General features: G+C 36.8%; 1 protein-coding gene across 2 annotated transcripts; it reads right to left on the bottom strand.

Moving 5' to 3' along the window:
* Positions 1 to 663: 663 nt before the first annotated feature.
* slco1d1 (solute carrier organic anion transporter family, member 1D1) lies at positions 664 to 17,852 on the bottom strand. 2 transcript variants are annotated; one of them, XM_066668016.1, is made up of 15 exons: positions 17,770 to 17,852; positions 16,736 to 16,792; positions 14,935 to 15,076; positions 14,427 to 14,559; positions 13,624 to 13,748; positions 12,784 to 12,930; positions 9,400 to 9,498; positions 6,707 to 6,970; positions 6,357 to 6,521; positions 4,966 to 5,161; positions 3,957 to 4,122; positions 3,228 to 3,412; positions 3,080 to 3,144; positions 2,405 to 2,522; positions 664 to 1,905 (listed from the first exon to the last, which is right to left on the bottom strand). In XM_066668016.1, the coding sequence occupies exons 2-15, from the start codon at positions 16,784 to 16,786 to the stop codon at positions 1,704 to 1,706; spliced, it is 2,058 nt and encodes a 685-aa protein (XP_066524113.1). In that variant the 5' UTR covers positions 16,787 to 16,792; positions 17,770 to 17,852; the 3' UTR covers positions 664 to 1,703. The 2 variants fall into 2 exon arrangements, with proteins under 2 accessions (XP_066524113.1, XP_066524112.1); XM_066668015.1 differs by lacking the exon at positions 17,770 to 17,852 and having other exon boundaries at positions 16,736 to 16,873.
* Between the last annotated feature and the right edge of the window lie 897 nt (positions 17,853 to 18,749).

Genomic DNA, 18,749 nt, shown 5'->3' with positions numbered 1-18,749 from the left:
GGTTTTCTCTGGGTGATCTGGTTTCTTCCTACAGTCCATAAACACATGCTGGTAGGTGAATTAGCTATTCAAAAGTTTCCATAAGTGTGAATGTGTAAGGGAATATGTGACTGTGCCCTGTGATGAACTGGCAACCCTTCCAGGGTGTGTTTCTGCTCTATATTCAATGGTTCACAGTTTGGCTCCAGACCCATTCCAAAACCAAACAAGATAATGCAGTTACAGAAAAGGAATGAATGAATGAATGAATGAATGAATGAATGAATGAACAAAAGCAAATAAGGGCGGCATGGTGGCGCAGCAGGTAGTGTCGCAGTCACACAGGGACCTGGAGGTTGTGGGTTCGTGACTGTGAGGAGTTGGTGTGTTCTCCCCGTGTCCGCGTGGGTTTCCTCCGGGTGCTCCGGTTTCCTCCCACAGTCCAAAAACACATGCTGGTAGGTGGATTGGTGACTCAAAAAAGTGTCCGTAGGTGTGAGTATGTGAGTGAATGTGCGAGTGTGTGTGTTGCCCTGTGAAGGCCTGGCGGTCCAGGACTCCAAGGGTGTATTCCCGCCTTGTGTCCAATGATTCCAGGTAGGTTCTGGACTCAGAACTGGATAAGCAGTTACAGATAATGAATGAATGAAAGCAAATAGCATTTGACGTGATTTTCATTTGCAGTAAAAAAAGGTGCTGTCATAAATTCAGTTAATTCAAATATAAATCAACACAATATTTCCTTAACATTTGAATCACAGAAATCTAATGCATAACTTTTTATATAACATACCATCACTCTCTGAACAAAACTATGACTTTCCAAAATGGCAACTTTACAGAACAATACAAATGTTGCTTAAAATTAAATTAATTAACAAAAAATCTAATTTCAGCAGGTCATTTTGGTCCCTTCCTAGTGATCCAGTCATAATGCATTTTGGACCCAATATAAGAGGCAGCTAGAGTCCTTGAAATATGTAAAAAAAAATTAAAAAAAAGGAAATAAAGTTACAAGGTTTCTGATAGCTACAATATAATGTAACATCCTAGTGTCTTAACAGCATTTGGTTTGTGTCACTTTTTAAATGTGCAATGCTCCCAGTGTAACTACGGTTTATGTAAAAAAATAAGCCTAGACATAATACTCCATAATACTCCAAATAATTTGCAACTTAGCCATAGTTAAATTACAGCAGAGAATCGGTACATCACAAACTGTACATGTCCTGTAAGATGTACAAAATTTTCACAGTAACAGTGGCCTAAACAACAGTTTATTTTGTAACTTTCACTGTAGGTAAGCAATGGGCAGGTGTTGCATCCAGTGTGAGATCCTGCCTTGCACCATTGATTCTGCTTAGGCTCCATACCCACCTCAACCCTAAACTGGATAAGCAGTTACAGACAATGAATGCATACTGTAGGTGTACATTCATAAGGTTACATGACACATAAAGAACTTTTTCAAAACAGCGGACATAGACCTCCATAAAGCAGCTATAAACCTAATTTCAACAAGCATCACAACATAAATCTGCTTTAGTCAGTTTTACTCTAGGAAGTGCTATGACACCTGCATTGGAAAAAGCATTTATAGATATTTATTTAGTTTTATATCAGTTGTCCTGAAAGGCTCAGTAAATATAATGCAGCATTTTGAATGGACACCTACAGTAGTGGTAGGTATTTATTGCTGTTTGTGTTAGATATAGGTAGTAAATTCAGATAGTGGTCTCTCTGTCCATGTCCTCTTTACATTTAATGATTGCAATGGAACCCTTTCCATTGCTGCCCATTCCTGGGTCCTTGGCTTGTTCCTGTAGGGTCTGCTGTTTGTGGCGGTGGGCTAGTCTGTTATAGGTCACCCCCGCCAGGATGAAAGCGAGAGAATACAGACTGTAGATCAATCCCAGGAATGTTGCTCTGGAAGGGGCAGGAATTTACAAATTTATACCCAGACATTAACAAAAATTTATATTTGGAACCACTCTGTATCAACAACATAAAATACACGATGGCAATGAAAACATCAGGAATGTAGAACGTGTCTAATATTTCGTATGAGAATAAGCAGTAATCAAGAATCTTTATACTGCACAGAAAAAGTACATTTATTTGATCTAAATATTTTCCTTTTTCTGGATTAATTACAAAAACTACATGAACCATGAATACAGTGACCAAAATGTTGTTATTTTAAGCAAAAACACTTGGAAACCAATGACAATGGCTATATACATTATAACATAAACTGTAATTCTGGTTTAGCACAGCAAGGTAATCCTATTATATACACTAACTGTACTGTGACACAGCAAGATTAGTAACAAATACATTCATAAGCCCAAATAATGGCAATTACGCTAATTTTATTTATTCATTTATGTTTATTAGTATCTTTTTTGAGTGTTTGAATGTATACCTGAAATTGTCAGCGTTGTAAAGTCGACAAGCCCCTCGTCCCCCACATCGCTTTACACCCCACTTCAGACATGTTCTGTCAATCAAAGCTCCAAAATATATTGGAGGAGGGATTCCACCTGAAACAAACAATGCACTATCAACTGTTTGGTGATGCACCAAGCTTTGTGATGGACTGGCACCCTGTCCAGGGTGTGTTCCTGCCTGGCACCCAGTGAATCCAGGTATATTAAAATGTTACATTCATCTACAGATTTATGTAATATCCATTCTAATCCAATGTCTTTGTTTACATGTGGTTTTTATTATGTGATTGTGTTGTACAGAAAATATGGAGGGCAGGACTAATATATGCAGAATAGAATCAGAGCTGTTCAGTTTCCTCACTGGTAGAAAACACTAGGTGAAATATGCCTGAGTTAACAACAGATGGTGTGGTAGCGCCACCTTGTAAAAGATATCTGAACTAACAGCAGAATTTGAAATTAAGTTCCTGCTCGCGCATGCATGTTTCAAAATTAGGAGTCAGTCAGTCAGTACATGAAAATAGCTCTTCTTGACAGTCCAATAAGATATAGAAGTTATATCAGGAGAGTGTATTTAATTTCCTAACTTAATAGTGTCCTCTTCAGAATCCATTTAAAATGACAAGAATGAGAAAGGGAATTTCTCTTACCCAGAGTCCTCACGATCAGAGTCTGCATCCCGAGTGCCAAAGATTTCAGATCTGGCCGAATAGATCTAAAACAAATTGGAAAGTAGATTTCATCAATGTCTAATAACATACACACACTGGAAAATAAAAATTGTATTCAATATATTACCTGAGCAGGATAATGTATCCAGGAGTAGCTCCACATGCTGAGATAAAAGCCCCCAGCACTGAGACCCCCATATATATCTTGAACATGTAATCACAATTTTCTTTACGTTGACACTGCCCCAGAACTACTGAATGGTTCATGGCTGGCAGGCCAGCTTCACTAACGCAGGTGCAGTTATGGAAGACCTTTAAAGGAGAAGAGAGAAAATCTTATTGCAAGTGTGCACAGTATATGATACAGTAATGTTTGTGGTTGCCTAGTGTTTCTTTTGAAATGTAGAATATTAATAGAGGGGTTGTCCCTTTTATCTGCAGCAATAACATCTACCCTTCTGGGAAGGATTTTAGAAGATGATGGAAGATTGCTGTGAAGGTTTAATGGAATTCAGCTACAAGAGCATTAGTGAGACCAGGTACTGATGTTGGATGCCTAGTCAGAAAATGAATCAGAAATATATTAGAATAATTAATATCTACTGCTTCGTTGCCCAGTACAATTTTAAGCATGGTGGTTTTAGGGTCATAAGCAGCTGCTCAATTTTTATTTCTTTTCATGCTTATCTATGGACAATGTCAGGGACATCAGTTTGTGTGAACCTTGAAGATTTCACAAGTTATGAGGGATATTTACGACCAGTTAAACATGAGTGTATGTTGAGTCCAGTCAATGTTCAGAACAAGATCAAAAGCAGTGGTGAAGCATATGTTTCTGAAGTTTTGAGAAGCTCACCATCTCCTTTCCAACCCCAGTGGAGCTCTTACAGCCGGCCAGGCAGGGCGAGGCATATGTCAGTCCATTATTTGAGCACACAGGATCCCAATGCTTTAGAGAACAGGCACAGGCTGAATTACATTGAGATATCAGACTCTGCTGCTCGTATGACACCTCCGGAGCTCTGAGAGAAAACACTCACAGTTTAGGACCGAAATGATCAATTTCTCAAAAGCAAAGCTATGGAAATCATACAGTTTATCCTCCTACTACAAATGTAGCCAAAAAGCTAAGACACAGCTTTTGTCTGCTGTTTGTTTTTTCAGCCTCTCCAAAGTAGGTTGTTCAAAACACTGCTCAAAACAACATCAACATTCACATGCCAGGTGTTGCTGGCTAATTTATCTTAGCCTTGGGATTCCATGTCTTGTCCATGTCTTGGCTCATCCAGTACATTTCGAAATCTAATCAAAATTATGTCATCTTACAAGACTTTACTTCTTGTTAGAGCTCCAAACAAACAAAGAAAGTAAACAAAGTTTGCTTTAACGGAAGAGGAAATATTTGTGAAAATTGTCATTGTGAAAACAATAAGATGAATTATTATATACATCATAAATAGTAAACATACTGCTATATGTGTTGCTTGGTCAAGCTCCATTTCTTACATTTCATAAAAGTATTGGCAGATATGAATATGAAAAATATCAGCTACTGGCATCTGCCCACAGCATCTATATAAAGCCTTAATTTATTGCTACACTTGCTTACATGATTCCTTTATTATATTTATTATTTATATTATATTATATATTATTATATTATTATATTATATATTATTATTGCATTATATTTATTATTATTATTGGTAATTTTGTATTACAGGGTTTTGTGAATTCCTATATCATTTCTGTATCATAACAAACAGTGAATATTCGTGTGACACTGGTTGTCTTCTTCCAAAGCAAAGTGACACAAGTAAAACATGAGCAAACCAAAAAAAAAGAAAAAAAGGGTGTGTATTTACCCCTGATAGGACATAGTGAGTCCAGCCACCTGACTGTTTCCACAGTGCAAAAAGTACTGGCTGAGCAGCAGAGCAAAGGATAAGAAACCGGTGGCGATGGAGATTTTGGCGGCTCCAAGGACATTCAGTTTGAACCTTTTCATTACAAAGCCTCCTGTGATGATGCCCAGTGCAACAGCAGGGAGATTCATAATACCTGCAGGAGAGGAGCATTTACAGTTACGTTGAGTAAGTGGTTCCCAAACACTTTTCTGCAATACCCTCCTTTTGTAGATGAGAATATTTTTGAGCTGCCCCCTCTCTGATATACACATACTTCTACTTCCAATCTTCCAATTATAATAAAAAAAAATGTAAAAAGCCAATGACTAAATATAATATCAAGATTTTGATTTGCTGTGTCTAATCACGGTTATGATAAATATATGCTGAATAAATCCATAACAACTGTTTGTTTGCTGTATAGTTAGCTCTTTTGGACTCAAATGCACTATGTCTTCTGAGAATGTAAAAGTATGAGCAAAAACACGTGCTATCAGGGATGCATCATCATCTCTGTGCTCCCAGGGCTTGTTATTAGGAAACCCTTTCTACCATGTCTTGGTCCTAACCATGACATTAGGACCTCTGGCATAAGCTTTATTACGACAGTTAATGTAATGTAACCCCTAGACATGTAGGGCTTTGGGAACCTAAGTACGCTCTCATTACCATTACAGTTTCCTAGCTAGCTAACGTTACACTGGTGAACTCTTTGATCCATCTAAAAAAATAAAAATTAACAGAGCTGGTGCTCAGTACTCATCACTGTATTACTGTACTTGATTTTACAAAGAGCTCTTTAATAATGGCATGTGTTAATATATTTGTTGTAACCTTGTGTACAATATTTGATGTTAACCCTATTTTTGGGGTAAAATTCAATATAAGGTTTGTCTATATGTTTCAGAAATAGGTGTCAGTCTGTCAGTGACTCTAAGTAGGTGTCTTTCAGACATTTCTTTGAAGGTTGTAAAAGAAAGTAGATATTATGTTTTTTTCTCTACAGGAAATATAAAGGTACCAGTATTCCATTTCAATAACATAGGAGTAAAGTACAAAGTATGTTCACTCAGGTGTTTTGCACAAAGTCACATGTGTCCAATGATACTTCCATGCTTTTAAATTTATAAACCAAAAGTGTGAGTAAGGGACAGAGAAGAAGATTTCTGGGTTGTGACAAAACTCAGTCTATCTAATCACCTAACAAGATTACATTCACTTTACAACTGCACCTACAAAAGCTCATGGAGACTGGATTAGCCATTTCTCAGTGTTTATGGGCCTCCTTTTCCTGTGACAACAATACTGCTTCGTTGTGAACTGCTAGCAAAGGTAAGGTAAACACGCACCTATCATAAAAATGGCCTTCGACTGAGACTGGCCATAGGTCTGCTCCATATATTTGGGCTTAAAGGTGATCATTCCGATGAAGCCGTTGACTTGTACCAGACCTGAGAATATGATAAGCAGGTAAAGAGTGTCGCTGAAGAGTCTCCTCAATGATGGCAGGAAGTCTAGAGCAAACCACAACCACAGTCAATGACAACAGGAACAAAACAATGTTTCAGTAGTATTGTACTTAACAATCAAGGGTCTATAACAAGACAAGGCCAGTTCTATGTAGAAGCACCATTAAAATTATTTGGGATAGTATAATTATCACAACTACTGCAGTCAGTGATCACCATCCATACTGAACCTTTGGCCAGGGCAGACATGGTGACAGGGTCTTGCATTTCAGTGTTTTCTGTGTTGCTGCTGTTGTCTGTGGAGATGAAATTGTCTTGCTCCCCCTTCTGGACATCATCACTCTTCTCATCTGAACTCTTTCCTTGTTTGGGCATTGATCTTGGCAAAAACCAGAATGGGATCCCAGCCAATATCATTACAGTTCCAGTCACCAAGAAGCCGAGCCACCAGGCCCCCACCCAGCGTGAGTCTTTGTGGTTAATTGTGATGGCCTCTGTGGAGGATAGACAGAAATCACTAAAGAGTGACCACAATTTCAGCAATATCAGGTCAGCACGGTCAGCCACATCAGGCACTATTTAAGTCTGGGTTAACAATGTCAACTAAAGAGAATCACACCATGTCAGACATGCAGTGTCCATACTGATTTGTTCTATTTATGTTCAAGGTCATGATTTAGTGACAGGATTAAATAATATGGGTAGGTTCCAGGAACCATATTATCAGAGACATTTCTAAAAGTGGTGACAGTTGGACGTCTGGTAAAAGTTCATGTTTTCAACTTTTTTGCAACATCAAATGGCTTTTTCCCTAAGCAAAATATAATGTGATAAAAATATTATTACTTAATAAAATCTAAATATTATTTATATATTAGTTTAATTAAATATGTGAAATATGTCCGTATGTTGAGCTGCTAACAAGCAATGAGGGGTTCAAAACAAAGGGATGAGAATCCCTAACTGTGAAAAACAATTTAAACCTTTTAACAAAGACAGGATAAAACCTAAGTAAAATGGTGGTATATTAGCATTAAAAACCACAGAATCTGAAACAATGTTAAACAATTGATTTTCACAGTAGAAGGCCTTTCAAAATATAATTTATGGTCTTACAATTCATAATATATTCTCATTAAAATTACTGAAGCAAATACTAGTAATGTAAGACCTGTAAAGCTTTTCATTCCTTATGTCCTAATCATTAGCATATTCAAATGAATAAGATAAGGCTTCTGTGGTATAAAGACCTCCGTTTAGCAACATTAAGAGAGGTATTCCCACAAGCTGACTGAAGGCCAAATGACCTTTAAAACTGCTTTGGCAGGAAAGACCATGACCAGGTAAATATAACAGAGGTAATAGTCATAGAGGTTTTCCCTGTAACACATTGCACATTAGTTCATAATAAGGGTGGCACAAAAGGTCACACAGTGTGTGTGCTGCTGTGAATCAGCAACAACTGAAATACATACAACCACTCTAATATGGAAGTCTCTTCCTTTAACTCTGTCTCCTGTCAAAAATTACTTTGAAAACTGTATTAAACTTTGCATAATGATCAGTGCCACATCCTGCAAACTGAAGTAGCCTAGAAATTAAACTAATCTTTTTTTGTAGTTAACAACAACTGAATGTTAATTAACAAATATTATTTTTTGTTAACCACACAAAGGGTGAAATATCATTATCACCTGGACACTTTAAATAGTGAGCCATTCTTTTGTAGTCCATGCAGAATGTGGATTGCCTTGTCTAACTGAAATAAGCAAAGACTTCCCTGAAAAAAGACATTGTCAGGATGGCAGATTGTTGGTCTAAACCCTGGATATATTTTTCAACGTTAACTGTGCCTTCACAAATGCACCCCAATATCAAGAATACTGGCTTTTGAACGGTGAGCTTATAACAGGCCGAATGGAGTGTGAAGTCTTTGAGAGTGGTGAACCCCTCCCCATTTTTAATTCTGAAAGATTTTCTGGGAAGAACTCATTAAACCCAGTGTCACTGACCTGCTACTAATTACTTGTTACCAGTAAACTTTACCAGTTTTTTGTGCCGTACTTGAGATGTGTTGCTGATATCAAATTCAAGATAAGGATATATATTTAAATATATATATATATATATATATATATATATATATATATATATATATATATATTTACTTTCAAAAATTGCAATATTGCAATATTATCTTTGTAATATTTTCAATTAAATATAGCATTTAAATGATTTGCACATCATTGAATTCTGTCATTATTTACATTTTGCACCTCACTTTTCTGAAAATGGGGTTTGTAAATAATACCACTGGATGACCTACAGTACTGTGCAAAAACTAATTGATATAACATATTGTCATCTTCTCTTTTAAATTTCTTGAAGCTCAGTCTGAAAAGGTAGTTGCATGTTCTGCTTTTTATAATCCAAGTAAAAAACAAATCCAAAAAATTAACGCAGACTCATCAGCACTTTACATTTACTCAGGAGAAGACTAATCATTTTCTCAGTAAGGGCTTCTAGACATTTCCACATCCTCAAGATCCATAGTGTTAACTTGTCTTTGCACGAGTGTTTAGTGAGAATGGTAGATTCATTTTCTTCTAATATGCGTCCAGGTCTTCCACATTTGTTAATAGTTCCATTTTCTCTGTAACTAATAATCTTATTTTTTATGATTTAGTTTTTTTTTAACTTGTACTTAAAGACATATTTGACTGAGAATAAAATGTGAATGTTGTCTCTGACTTTGTCTTTGTCTCTGACAGGATACTCTGTTAGAGGGTACATTCATTGTTGTCATTGAATTCTGGAGATTCTCTGGAACTTTTTTATACACCCATTTGGCCACAAACAGCAGGAAATTAGAAGCCTGATCCCAGGGCAAACTCTTTTCCTCTAATTAAAAAAAAAGCATTACCTAACTCCACAGATCCAATGTCTACATAGAGTTTGGCACAGAAAGAGCCCATCATGTAACCAAACATAGGTCCAAGAATTCCAATTGTCTGTATGCATGCTGTGTTGGGAGAGAGAGAGAGAGAGAGAGAGAGAGAGAGAGAGAGAGAAATAGAGAGAGATAGAGAGACAGAGAGAGAGAAATAGAGAGAGAGCGAGAGAGAGACACAGAGAGAGAAATACAGAGAGAGAGAGAGAGAGAGAGGCATCATTACACAAGCATGAGTCATCTGTCATCTATCACTGTGATCATATAACAGCTCAAAGAACAAAGGTCATCGCAGAGAGGGAGAGAGAGAGAGAGAGAGAGTGTGTGTGTGAGAGAGAGAGAGAGAGAGAGAGAGAGAGAGAGAGAGAGAGAGAGAGAGAGAGAGAGAGAGAGAGAGAGAGAGAGAGAGAGAGAGAGTGTGTGTGTTTGAGAAACAGCAGTGGGAACAAAATGATCCCCACATCTCTTAATGTCATTTTATGTCATTTTAAAACACCTGAAATACATGTGCACTCACACCATCAGTGTGAAGAATATTTGAAATAGTTGAAATAATAATGTTGAAATATATGAAATAATAATAATTTTTTCATATTATATTATGGCAACAGTATAACTCATATTAAGCTGTAATAAATATTGATAATACTTCCTATAACAGTAGCAGAAGTGTGTAACTTGGGTTTGGTACCATGTAAGAACTGTTACACTGAAAATGTCCTTGATTTCAATAATTTCCTTCAATAATCACTTTCATTTTCATTTTACAACCCCAATTCCAAAGAGTTTGGGACATTGTGTAAAACATAAATAAAACAGATAAACTTTATTGGATTGGATTGCAAATATTCACTCATTTTGAGTTTGAGGCCTACAACATGTTCCAAAAGAGTTGGGACAGGGGCAACAAAAAACTGGGAAAGTTCAGGAATGCTCAAAAAACATTCCACAGGTGAACAGGTTAATTGAACAAAGGTGGGTGTCAAAATTGGGTACAAAGGGAACAAGGGCTCAGTCTTTCACAAGCAAGGACATTCACTTTGTGAACAACTGCGTGAGAAACTCGTCCAACAGTTTAAGAACAACATTTCTCAACATACAATTACAGCAAATCTAGGGATTTCATCATCTACAGTCCATAATATCATAAAAAGATTCAGTGAATCTCGAGAAATCTCTGCAAGTAAGTGGCAAGGCCGAAAACCAACATTGTGACCTTCGATCCCTTAGGCAGTACTGTATTAAAAACCGTCATTATAATGGCTATTACCACATGGGCTCAGGAACACTTCAGAAAACTATTGTCAGTGAACACAGTTCGTCGCTCCATCAAGTGCAAGTTAAAACTGTACCATGCAAATTGAAAGCCATATATCAACAACACCCAGAAACACCGCCGGCTTCTCTGGGCCCGAGCTCATTTGAGATGGACTGGCGCAAAATGGAAAAGTGTAATGTGGTCTGAGGAGGCCACATTTCAAATTGTTTTTGGAAATCATGGACGTTGTGTCCTCCGGGCCAAAGAGGAAAAGGACTGGCCAGACTGTTCTCAGTGCAAACTTCAAAAGTCAGCATTTCTGATGGTATGGGGTGTGTTAGTGCCCATGGCATGGGTAACTTGCACATCTGTTAAAGCACCATTAATACTGAAAGGTACACATAGGTTTGGAGCAACATATACTACCATCCAAGTCAGAGACGTCCCTGCTTATTTCAGGAAGACAATGCCAAGCCACATTCTGCATGTGTTACAACAGTGTGGCTTTTTAGTAAAAGAGTGTGGGTACTAGACAGGCCTGCCTGTAGTCCAGACCTGTCTTCCATTGAAAATGTGTGGCACATTATAAAGAGCAAATTGTATCAACGGAGACCGCAGACTGTTGAGCAACTGAAGTTGTACATCAAGCAAAAGTGGGAAAGAATTCCACCTACAAAGCTTCAACAAATAGTGTCCTCAGATCCCAAACACTTAAAGAGTGTTGTAAAAGGGAAAGGTGATGTAACACAGTGGCAGACATGCCCCTTTTTCAACTTTTTTTAAATGTGTTGCAGGACTCAAATTCAAAATGAGTAAATATTTGCAAAAAAACAATAAAGTTTATCCGTTTGAGCATTAAATATCTTGTCTTTGTAGTGTATTCAATTGCATATAGGTTGAAAAAGATTTGCAAATCATCGTATTCTGTTTTTATTTAAGTTTTAAACAATGTGCCAATTTCACTGGAATTGAAAACATGTGCTATTGACTCTTTGGTTCTTAATAATTAATCATTTATTCAATGTTTGTAACTGCTTATCCACCTCAGGGTTGCAGCATGTCTGATGCCAACTTGGTGTCCAGAATCACTGGGACTCATTCATGGAATTTGCGCAAAAATCATTCGTAAATCAATTTTGTCGTAAAGATCCGGATTCATCAAAATGTTTGTAGTCTCAAAACATTCGTAGCAAAAATTACACCTGCTCCTGAAAATGCATAATGTGCACGTAATGAATGTATCAACATGCTTGACCGAACTTACTTTATAAGCTTTTAAAATTAGCTAAAATGCACCAAATAATTTAATATTAAATAAAACAATAAATAATCAAACAAAATATCACAAAACTGTCCTCTTCCTAATACAGCTTGTTATTTAGAGCAACTTCCACTATCTAAAGCAAAATTGTTCGCTAAATCATTTGTGTTACTCATGGGATCAGACAGTAACTTTATGTGAATGATTTCAATATAAATGTTTTTAGGGTGTGTAACCCGTTTTTACAGACAGCTCTACACAGAGAACTTTAACATTTGAGTGAAGACTCGCTGGTTAGAAATCCATTTCTTTGTGCAACATTTTAGAACCTGCTTTGAAAAGGGAGTCCAACACTATTTCCGAGCAGTTTAGTGCATTTCTGCACTATTTTGTGCAGAAAAGGGAAGTTGAAACAGCATCATCCTAGGAATTTTAAGCTGACCACAACATTATTGTGAAAATTGATATAACATAATAATAATATCTATTAAACACTTACTGCTCAGAAAAATGGCTTCTTATATCTCATTTTCTCAGATGCCTAAAAATTTTGCATATTACGGTATTACCGTCACGTTATTCAATACACGAGAGCTTTTTTAATAATAATAAAAAAATAAACTTAAATGGAAATTAACAAACAAGTAATCTTGATCCATTTCTATTGATACATTCATCAGGAAATTGTATACATTGTTGAAATGGGGATACATTGTTTTGTCCTGACGTTTGCAAAACGTGCTGTAATATATTTTATTTTTGTTGAAATTAGGTTCACATTGATAGTAAGTAAATGTAGTTATATTAGTGGTGTGTGTGTGTTGCACGTATATCATACCAATGTACAAGGCTGTGTTTTCTTCTCTGGCAAAGTCATCCAGGTAGGAAAGTCCTAAAGGCATGACAGGGGTCTCTCCAATGCCCCTCAGCATGTTCCCCAAGAACACATACACCCACAGAGAAGAACCCGCCACTTTCTCACACTCTGCAGAAGCAAAGGGATATTTAAACAATTTAGACACATTTAAACAACTCCAAACACATTTAAACAAATCAAAACACATTTAAACCCCTCTACATTCATTTTCCCAACTCAGCATAAAAATAAATACCTGCACACATACTTACATACATCCACACATTTACACATCTACACACATTTGAACAGCTTCAGACACTTCTGCAGGACTGCACACACAATTACCCCAACCACACTTTGGAGCTTTAAGCCGCTCTGGCCCATGCAACTGAACAATTATGGACCCAGTCCAAGCACATTATAGAAGCTGAAATCACTAATAAAAAGGGGTTTCCCAAAACCTTTGGACTTACAGTGCCTTTTAAGGTGTTTCTCCTGTATTCAAAAACAGGGTAAAATCTGTAAGACTTGTGTCATAAGAGTATAACGGCTTAGTTTGGTGATGTACGTTATACAGTATTTCAAGGGTACTGAATATTATGTTACATATGTGGTAGAAACTGAGATGAAAAGCACTGGTATTTTACTTTAACCTCATATTCTTTGGAATAGACTGTCCACTGACTTTAGACATGGTCAGTTATGATCTACACTTGATCCTGTAATTATGGAGAGATAATTGTTTTGGGGCCATAATAAAACTGAATGTAATGCTGGGTGGCATTCAGAAGCTGATTGACTTGTTTAGCTGTCACTCACCTGCTTGAGTCTCTGCAGAGTGTGGTGCATCCCCCAGTGGATGACTCCCATTGTCCAGACAGGGCAGAATAGTCTCAGTAACATTGGTTTGAGAGACATGGGAAATGGTTGTCTCATATTTATACCTGTTTAGGTAAATAAGAAGTGTGTTTGTATAGTATTACATTGAAAATGACCTGCCTTATACAGAAAAAAATGGAACTGTATGCAAAGGTCTCTGTGTGATATTATTAGTAATTAATTAAGTTGATTAAGTGTTTAGCAACATTACATTTAAACTTAGTAAAATACATGCGCTTAGGAATTGTATTTTTAAATTTGTGTTTAATTCTACTGCGGATATGTAGATATGATCTACTTTTTTATTAAAATAGTTGCACATATTTTGTGCTATGTTTGTCATTTTATTTTAGAAAAAAAGATACAAAATACTTTCAATGCCTATGTAAAAATGTCCCACAGCAGTCCCTTAAATACTTTTATTAGTGTTTGAATAGAGTCTTAACTTACTCAACACACCTCTATATATTAGTCATATATTAGTTTCAGTAAATATTAGTCATTAGTTTCAACCTCGACCCTGAACTGGAAAAGCGGAAAAGAAAATGATGATGATGATGATGATGATGATGATGATAATATTAGTTTCAGTATATATTAGTCATATATTAGTTTCAGAGTAGTTACTGATTGTGTAGTAGTGGCGATACAATAATAGTGGGTGTTAATAACGCAATAAGAGTTCTGTCATTTAAGACTTAAAAAGGTTAAGGAATAAATTAACACATTTTTGGAGAACTCACAGTCCTTGGATAAAGTGGGGTAGAGCGGTGAGGAAAGAGCCAATGGCCATAATCACACAGCCTGCTCCTATCAACCTTGGTCTGTGCAGCTTCGCCCCAAAATAACTCACAAATGCAATCACCAGCAGGTTCCCTGTACAAGGAAGCCAAGAAGAAATGACCTTTTTTGAAAGGCTACATTCTAACAATTCTAACCTTTACTTCACTGAAGTTGCAAGGCCATTTATTAATTTAAATGGAGGGTAATACTAAAACAAAAATGTTTCATGCTCATGCATTTTGGCTCAGTTCTAACTGTAAAATCTGACTTGTGTGATATTAAAAATAAGCCGTTTAATGATTTAAGGCATCTATATATCAACAAATCTCACAATGTGAATATCAATTACATAGCATTTTTAAGAAAGCGCAGAGTGCAGGTAGTTTCTAGTGTTTTGCTAGTTTGCGAGTATGGTGCTGTAAGTCTAATGTTTGTGGAACATGGAATAAAGTTTGTGGCAATTCACACCAATTTCAAAGCTTCCATCGATGACTCCTATGAGGGAGCTGGGGATGTCAAATCGCCTCTCGATCTGTGTCACTGAACTCTTCATATAACTGCCCTGGAATGCTTTGGCAAAGTAGACAAAGGACATGGAGACCAGAAACAACTAATCACACATACAAACACAGACAGACACAAACACACACACACACACACACACACACACAAACACACACACATGTAGAGAGAGAAAATATTTTAATACAAGATTACTGGACAAGAGATATGTAATAAAAATATTAACACTAATATACAACATGTCATTCATTCATCTTCTGAAACAACTATATCCCAATCATGGTGGTAGTGGGTCCAGAGACAAACTCATACAATCACTTACACACTCACACCTGTGAACCCTTTCGCACAGTTTCTTCACCTACCAAGCAGAGCATTTTCCTCACATAATTTAACACAATGATTACTGCTCAGATCATCAACAGCTTCTGCAACCAACACTAATAGAAAATGATGTTCCACCTACTAATGTGGTAGTGGTGTGCTGGAACAAGTGGATCAGGCACAGCAGTGCTGTTGAAATTTTTTAAACACCTTAGTGTCTTAGAGTCCACCAACCAAAATTGTGTTGCCAACAGCACCCTGTGGGCACTGATAAAGGAGTAGAGGTTGACCCACAAACAAAAAATATGTGTCTGATCCATTTCTTACCAGTGCAACAGACACCAACATGTCTTTGCTATGTCAGAGTCACAGCAGCACTGAATATGATCCACTACAAAAACTCTCCAGATTTTGTATTTATTCTTGTTCGTTACCTTGCTTTTCTTGTTTTCGCAGTGAATTTTCCTGCAGGCTTTGATTTCTGCCTGCTTGATGAGGGTGCAGTTAGACATTTGCACCACTTTAGAGCAATGAAAGTATGCAAATTTTCTGAGACAATGAATGATTTGCTTGTAAGGCTTTTATCTTTTGTTTGTGCTGAAATAAATATATTAGCACAAGTGGTGTAAATGTGTTTATTTGTATAGTTGTTTTGTTCTGTTACAGTATAAAATCCCCAGTGACACAAATGTTAAGCTGCTTGATTATAAGGAAATTGTGTTTATTAACGAGTCGGGGAATAGGGAACCCTGTCTGCACACACACACGCACACCGTCACCCCCACAGTTTCCTCTACTATGAGAAATCATGTGATGGGTGATTCAACATGTGGAAATTAGTAGAAGAATGTAAACACAGAAGCGGTTTTACGTCATACTGACAAAAACTATTTACTGATAAACCCAACTTGAATTGAGTTTCTTACCTGACTGAGATTTGCACCGGTACAGAAAGGGAGTTAGAAGTGAACAGTTAGCCTCGCTTCATTTTAAAACTCAATCCTTCAGTCTATATTTATGAAATTATTCATTTTCATAGAAAAATGTAAGATGCAACTTTAGTGATGATCTGTCATTTTTTTGCTAACTGTACATTGAACTGTATGTGGTTCTTTTGTCCCATTGCTTCACAGTCCTTTATTGTGAAAAAGAACTCATGGCAAATAATGAAAGAGAACAGAAAAAACTAATTCTGAGAAAGAGAAAGAGAAAGAGAAAGAGAGAGAATATACAGCAGTACTGAAGAGATATAATGATAAGAATAGAAAAAGAATAAAGAACAGAACAAATTGTTTTTTTTTTTTTTTGCTTAGGGAATCATTCAAATCTCTGCATTTCTGTAATTCAGGTTAGAGTAATTTTTGAAGTTTGGAAATAGGATTTGAGTGATATTTGAGAAAGAAAGAGAGTGAGAGACACTGACCTTTAGGTTGGAGCAGCATTGCTTTGGTGGTTGTTTTTTCTCCACACTCATGGTGATCTGGAAGGAACAAGAGAAGAGAGAAAAGTTCTTCATCAAGTGCAGCACCTTTCCCCAGCCTCATCTGCCACAACAGATCAGCATCAGCAAGTGCAAAAAAACACAGCATTTGTCCCTCTCTATTGTTCAGACCATTAACAACACAAGGCCCGGAGAAGGTCCCCAAGGCCCGAAGCTATTTTCTTGAGATTTGCAGGAAATGCAGTACATTTCCTGGAAGAGGAAGGGTGTTCTGAAGGGTCAAAGATTTTGAATGATAAAATCCAGGAGTCCTTTCCCTGGGTAAATAATGTCTGGATGCTCGTTTTATGATGATAACAATGAACACTATGCTGAGAAGCAGTGGAAATGTTTTTGTAGAGGAGCAAGGAGCAGTGCCTTTGTAAGTTCAAATATCAATAGAAAAGCTCTATGAAACATTAGTATATTACACTGTACTACATCAATATTAATTTGACAATAAAAGCATTGTGTTCATTGTCCAATTTAAACACATATCTCCATTTTTGTCAATTTTTAGTTTACTACATCATTTGTCCTTCACATCATGTGAAAAATGGACCAATAGAAATGCACCAAAATTACGTTTAAATATCACTTTATATTCACTTATATTGAAAGTAAAGAAAGTGTTTTCCTTCTCCTGTGAATTTACTATTTTGGAAAGCAATTTTTAAATTGGACAGCGAAATATATTTCATTTAAATAAATCATCTTAAGGTCAAATTATAACACTTTACCTACAGTAAGCTGCCTAAAAATTCTTTTTGAGAAAATCTGAATTTGAAAGTGAAATAAATCTAACAGTAAATATCCATATTTACTGTTATCCATAACAGCTTTAAAGAATGAAATACAATTTCATTTTAGTGAAAAAAATATTAAAAACAATATATATATATATATATACAGCAATCAATACATTTTATCATAAGCTGGTAAATGCACTTACAAAAACTTAGAAAAACTGAGTTTACCTGTCCTTCAGCTTAGGTCTTTTAAAATGGAGAGTTAGAGAGAGAGCGAGACAGAGAGAGAGAGACACAGAGAGAATGTGTAGAGTGGATTTCTAAGCAGGACTTTGCACCACACATTAAAAGCTGACCTCTGATCAGTGACGTCTTTTATGTGAACATGTTGATCACATTAGCTGTTCAGAAGTGGAAGTGGTTTTAAAGAGGGAGAGAGACTATTCATCAGTAGAATACACATTTCATTGACTGCAGAGGACTACAGGGAATATTTGTAATGTCTTCAAATCTCTTCCAGTGTTTGGATATAGTTCTTGTCTTAGTGTTATTAACATTAACTGAGAGAGAGACAGAGTTTTAAAAAGCATTAATATATGAAACACTGTGTTCCCTGGAAAAGATGTATATTTATTTTCATTATACAAATTTTCATTACTTTTCAAAAATCAACAAAGCATTGCCTAAACTATTGCACACAGACACTGTCAGGTCACAGGGGACTTTTGCACTAGTTTAGTCAACTCAAACTTGCTTTCTGTAACAGAAATAAACACAGCAGTTCAAAGGGCTGCAAATCTAGAACTGTCTGGATTCTCTAAAAGGACAATATGCATAACCTGTAATAAGTAATACGTAACATGTAATAAACCCATCCATCCATCCATCCATTATCTGTAACCGCTTATCCAATTTAGGGTCGCGGGGGGTCCAGAGCCTACCTGGAATCATCGGGTGCAAGGCGGGAATACACCCTGGAGGGGACGCCAGTCCTTCACAGGGCAACACAGACACATTCACTCACACACTCACACCTACGGACACTTTCGAGTCGCCAATCCACCTGCAACGTGTGTTTTTGGACTGTGGGAGGAAACCGGAGCACCCGGAGGAAACTCACGCGGACACGGGGAGAACACACCAACTCCTCACAGACAGTCACCCGGAGCTGGAATCGAAACGTAATAAACCCATTATGCAATATTATG

The sequence above is a fragment of the Hoplias malabaricus genome, chromosome 4, assembly GCF_029633855.1.
Source record: "Hoplias malabaricus isolate fHopMal1 chromosome 4, fHopMal1.hap1, whole genome shotgun sequence".
NCBI classification, from domain to species: Eukaryota; Metazoa; Chordata; class Actinopteri; order Characiformes; family Erythrinidae; genus Hoplias; species Hoplias malabaricus.
Note: the sequence above shows the minus strand (reverse complement) of the source record. Positions and strands in the feature narration are given on the sequence as shown.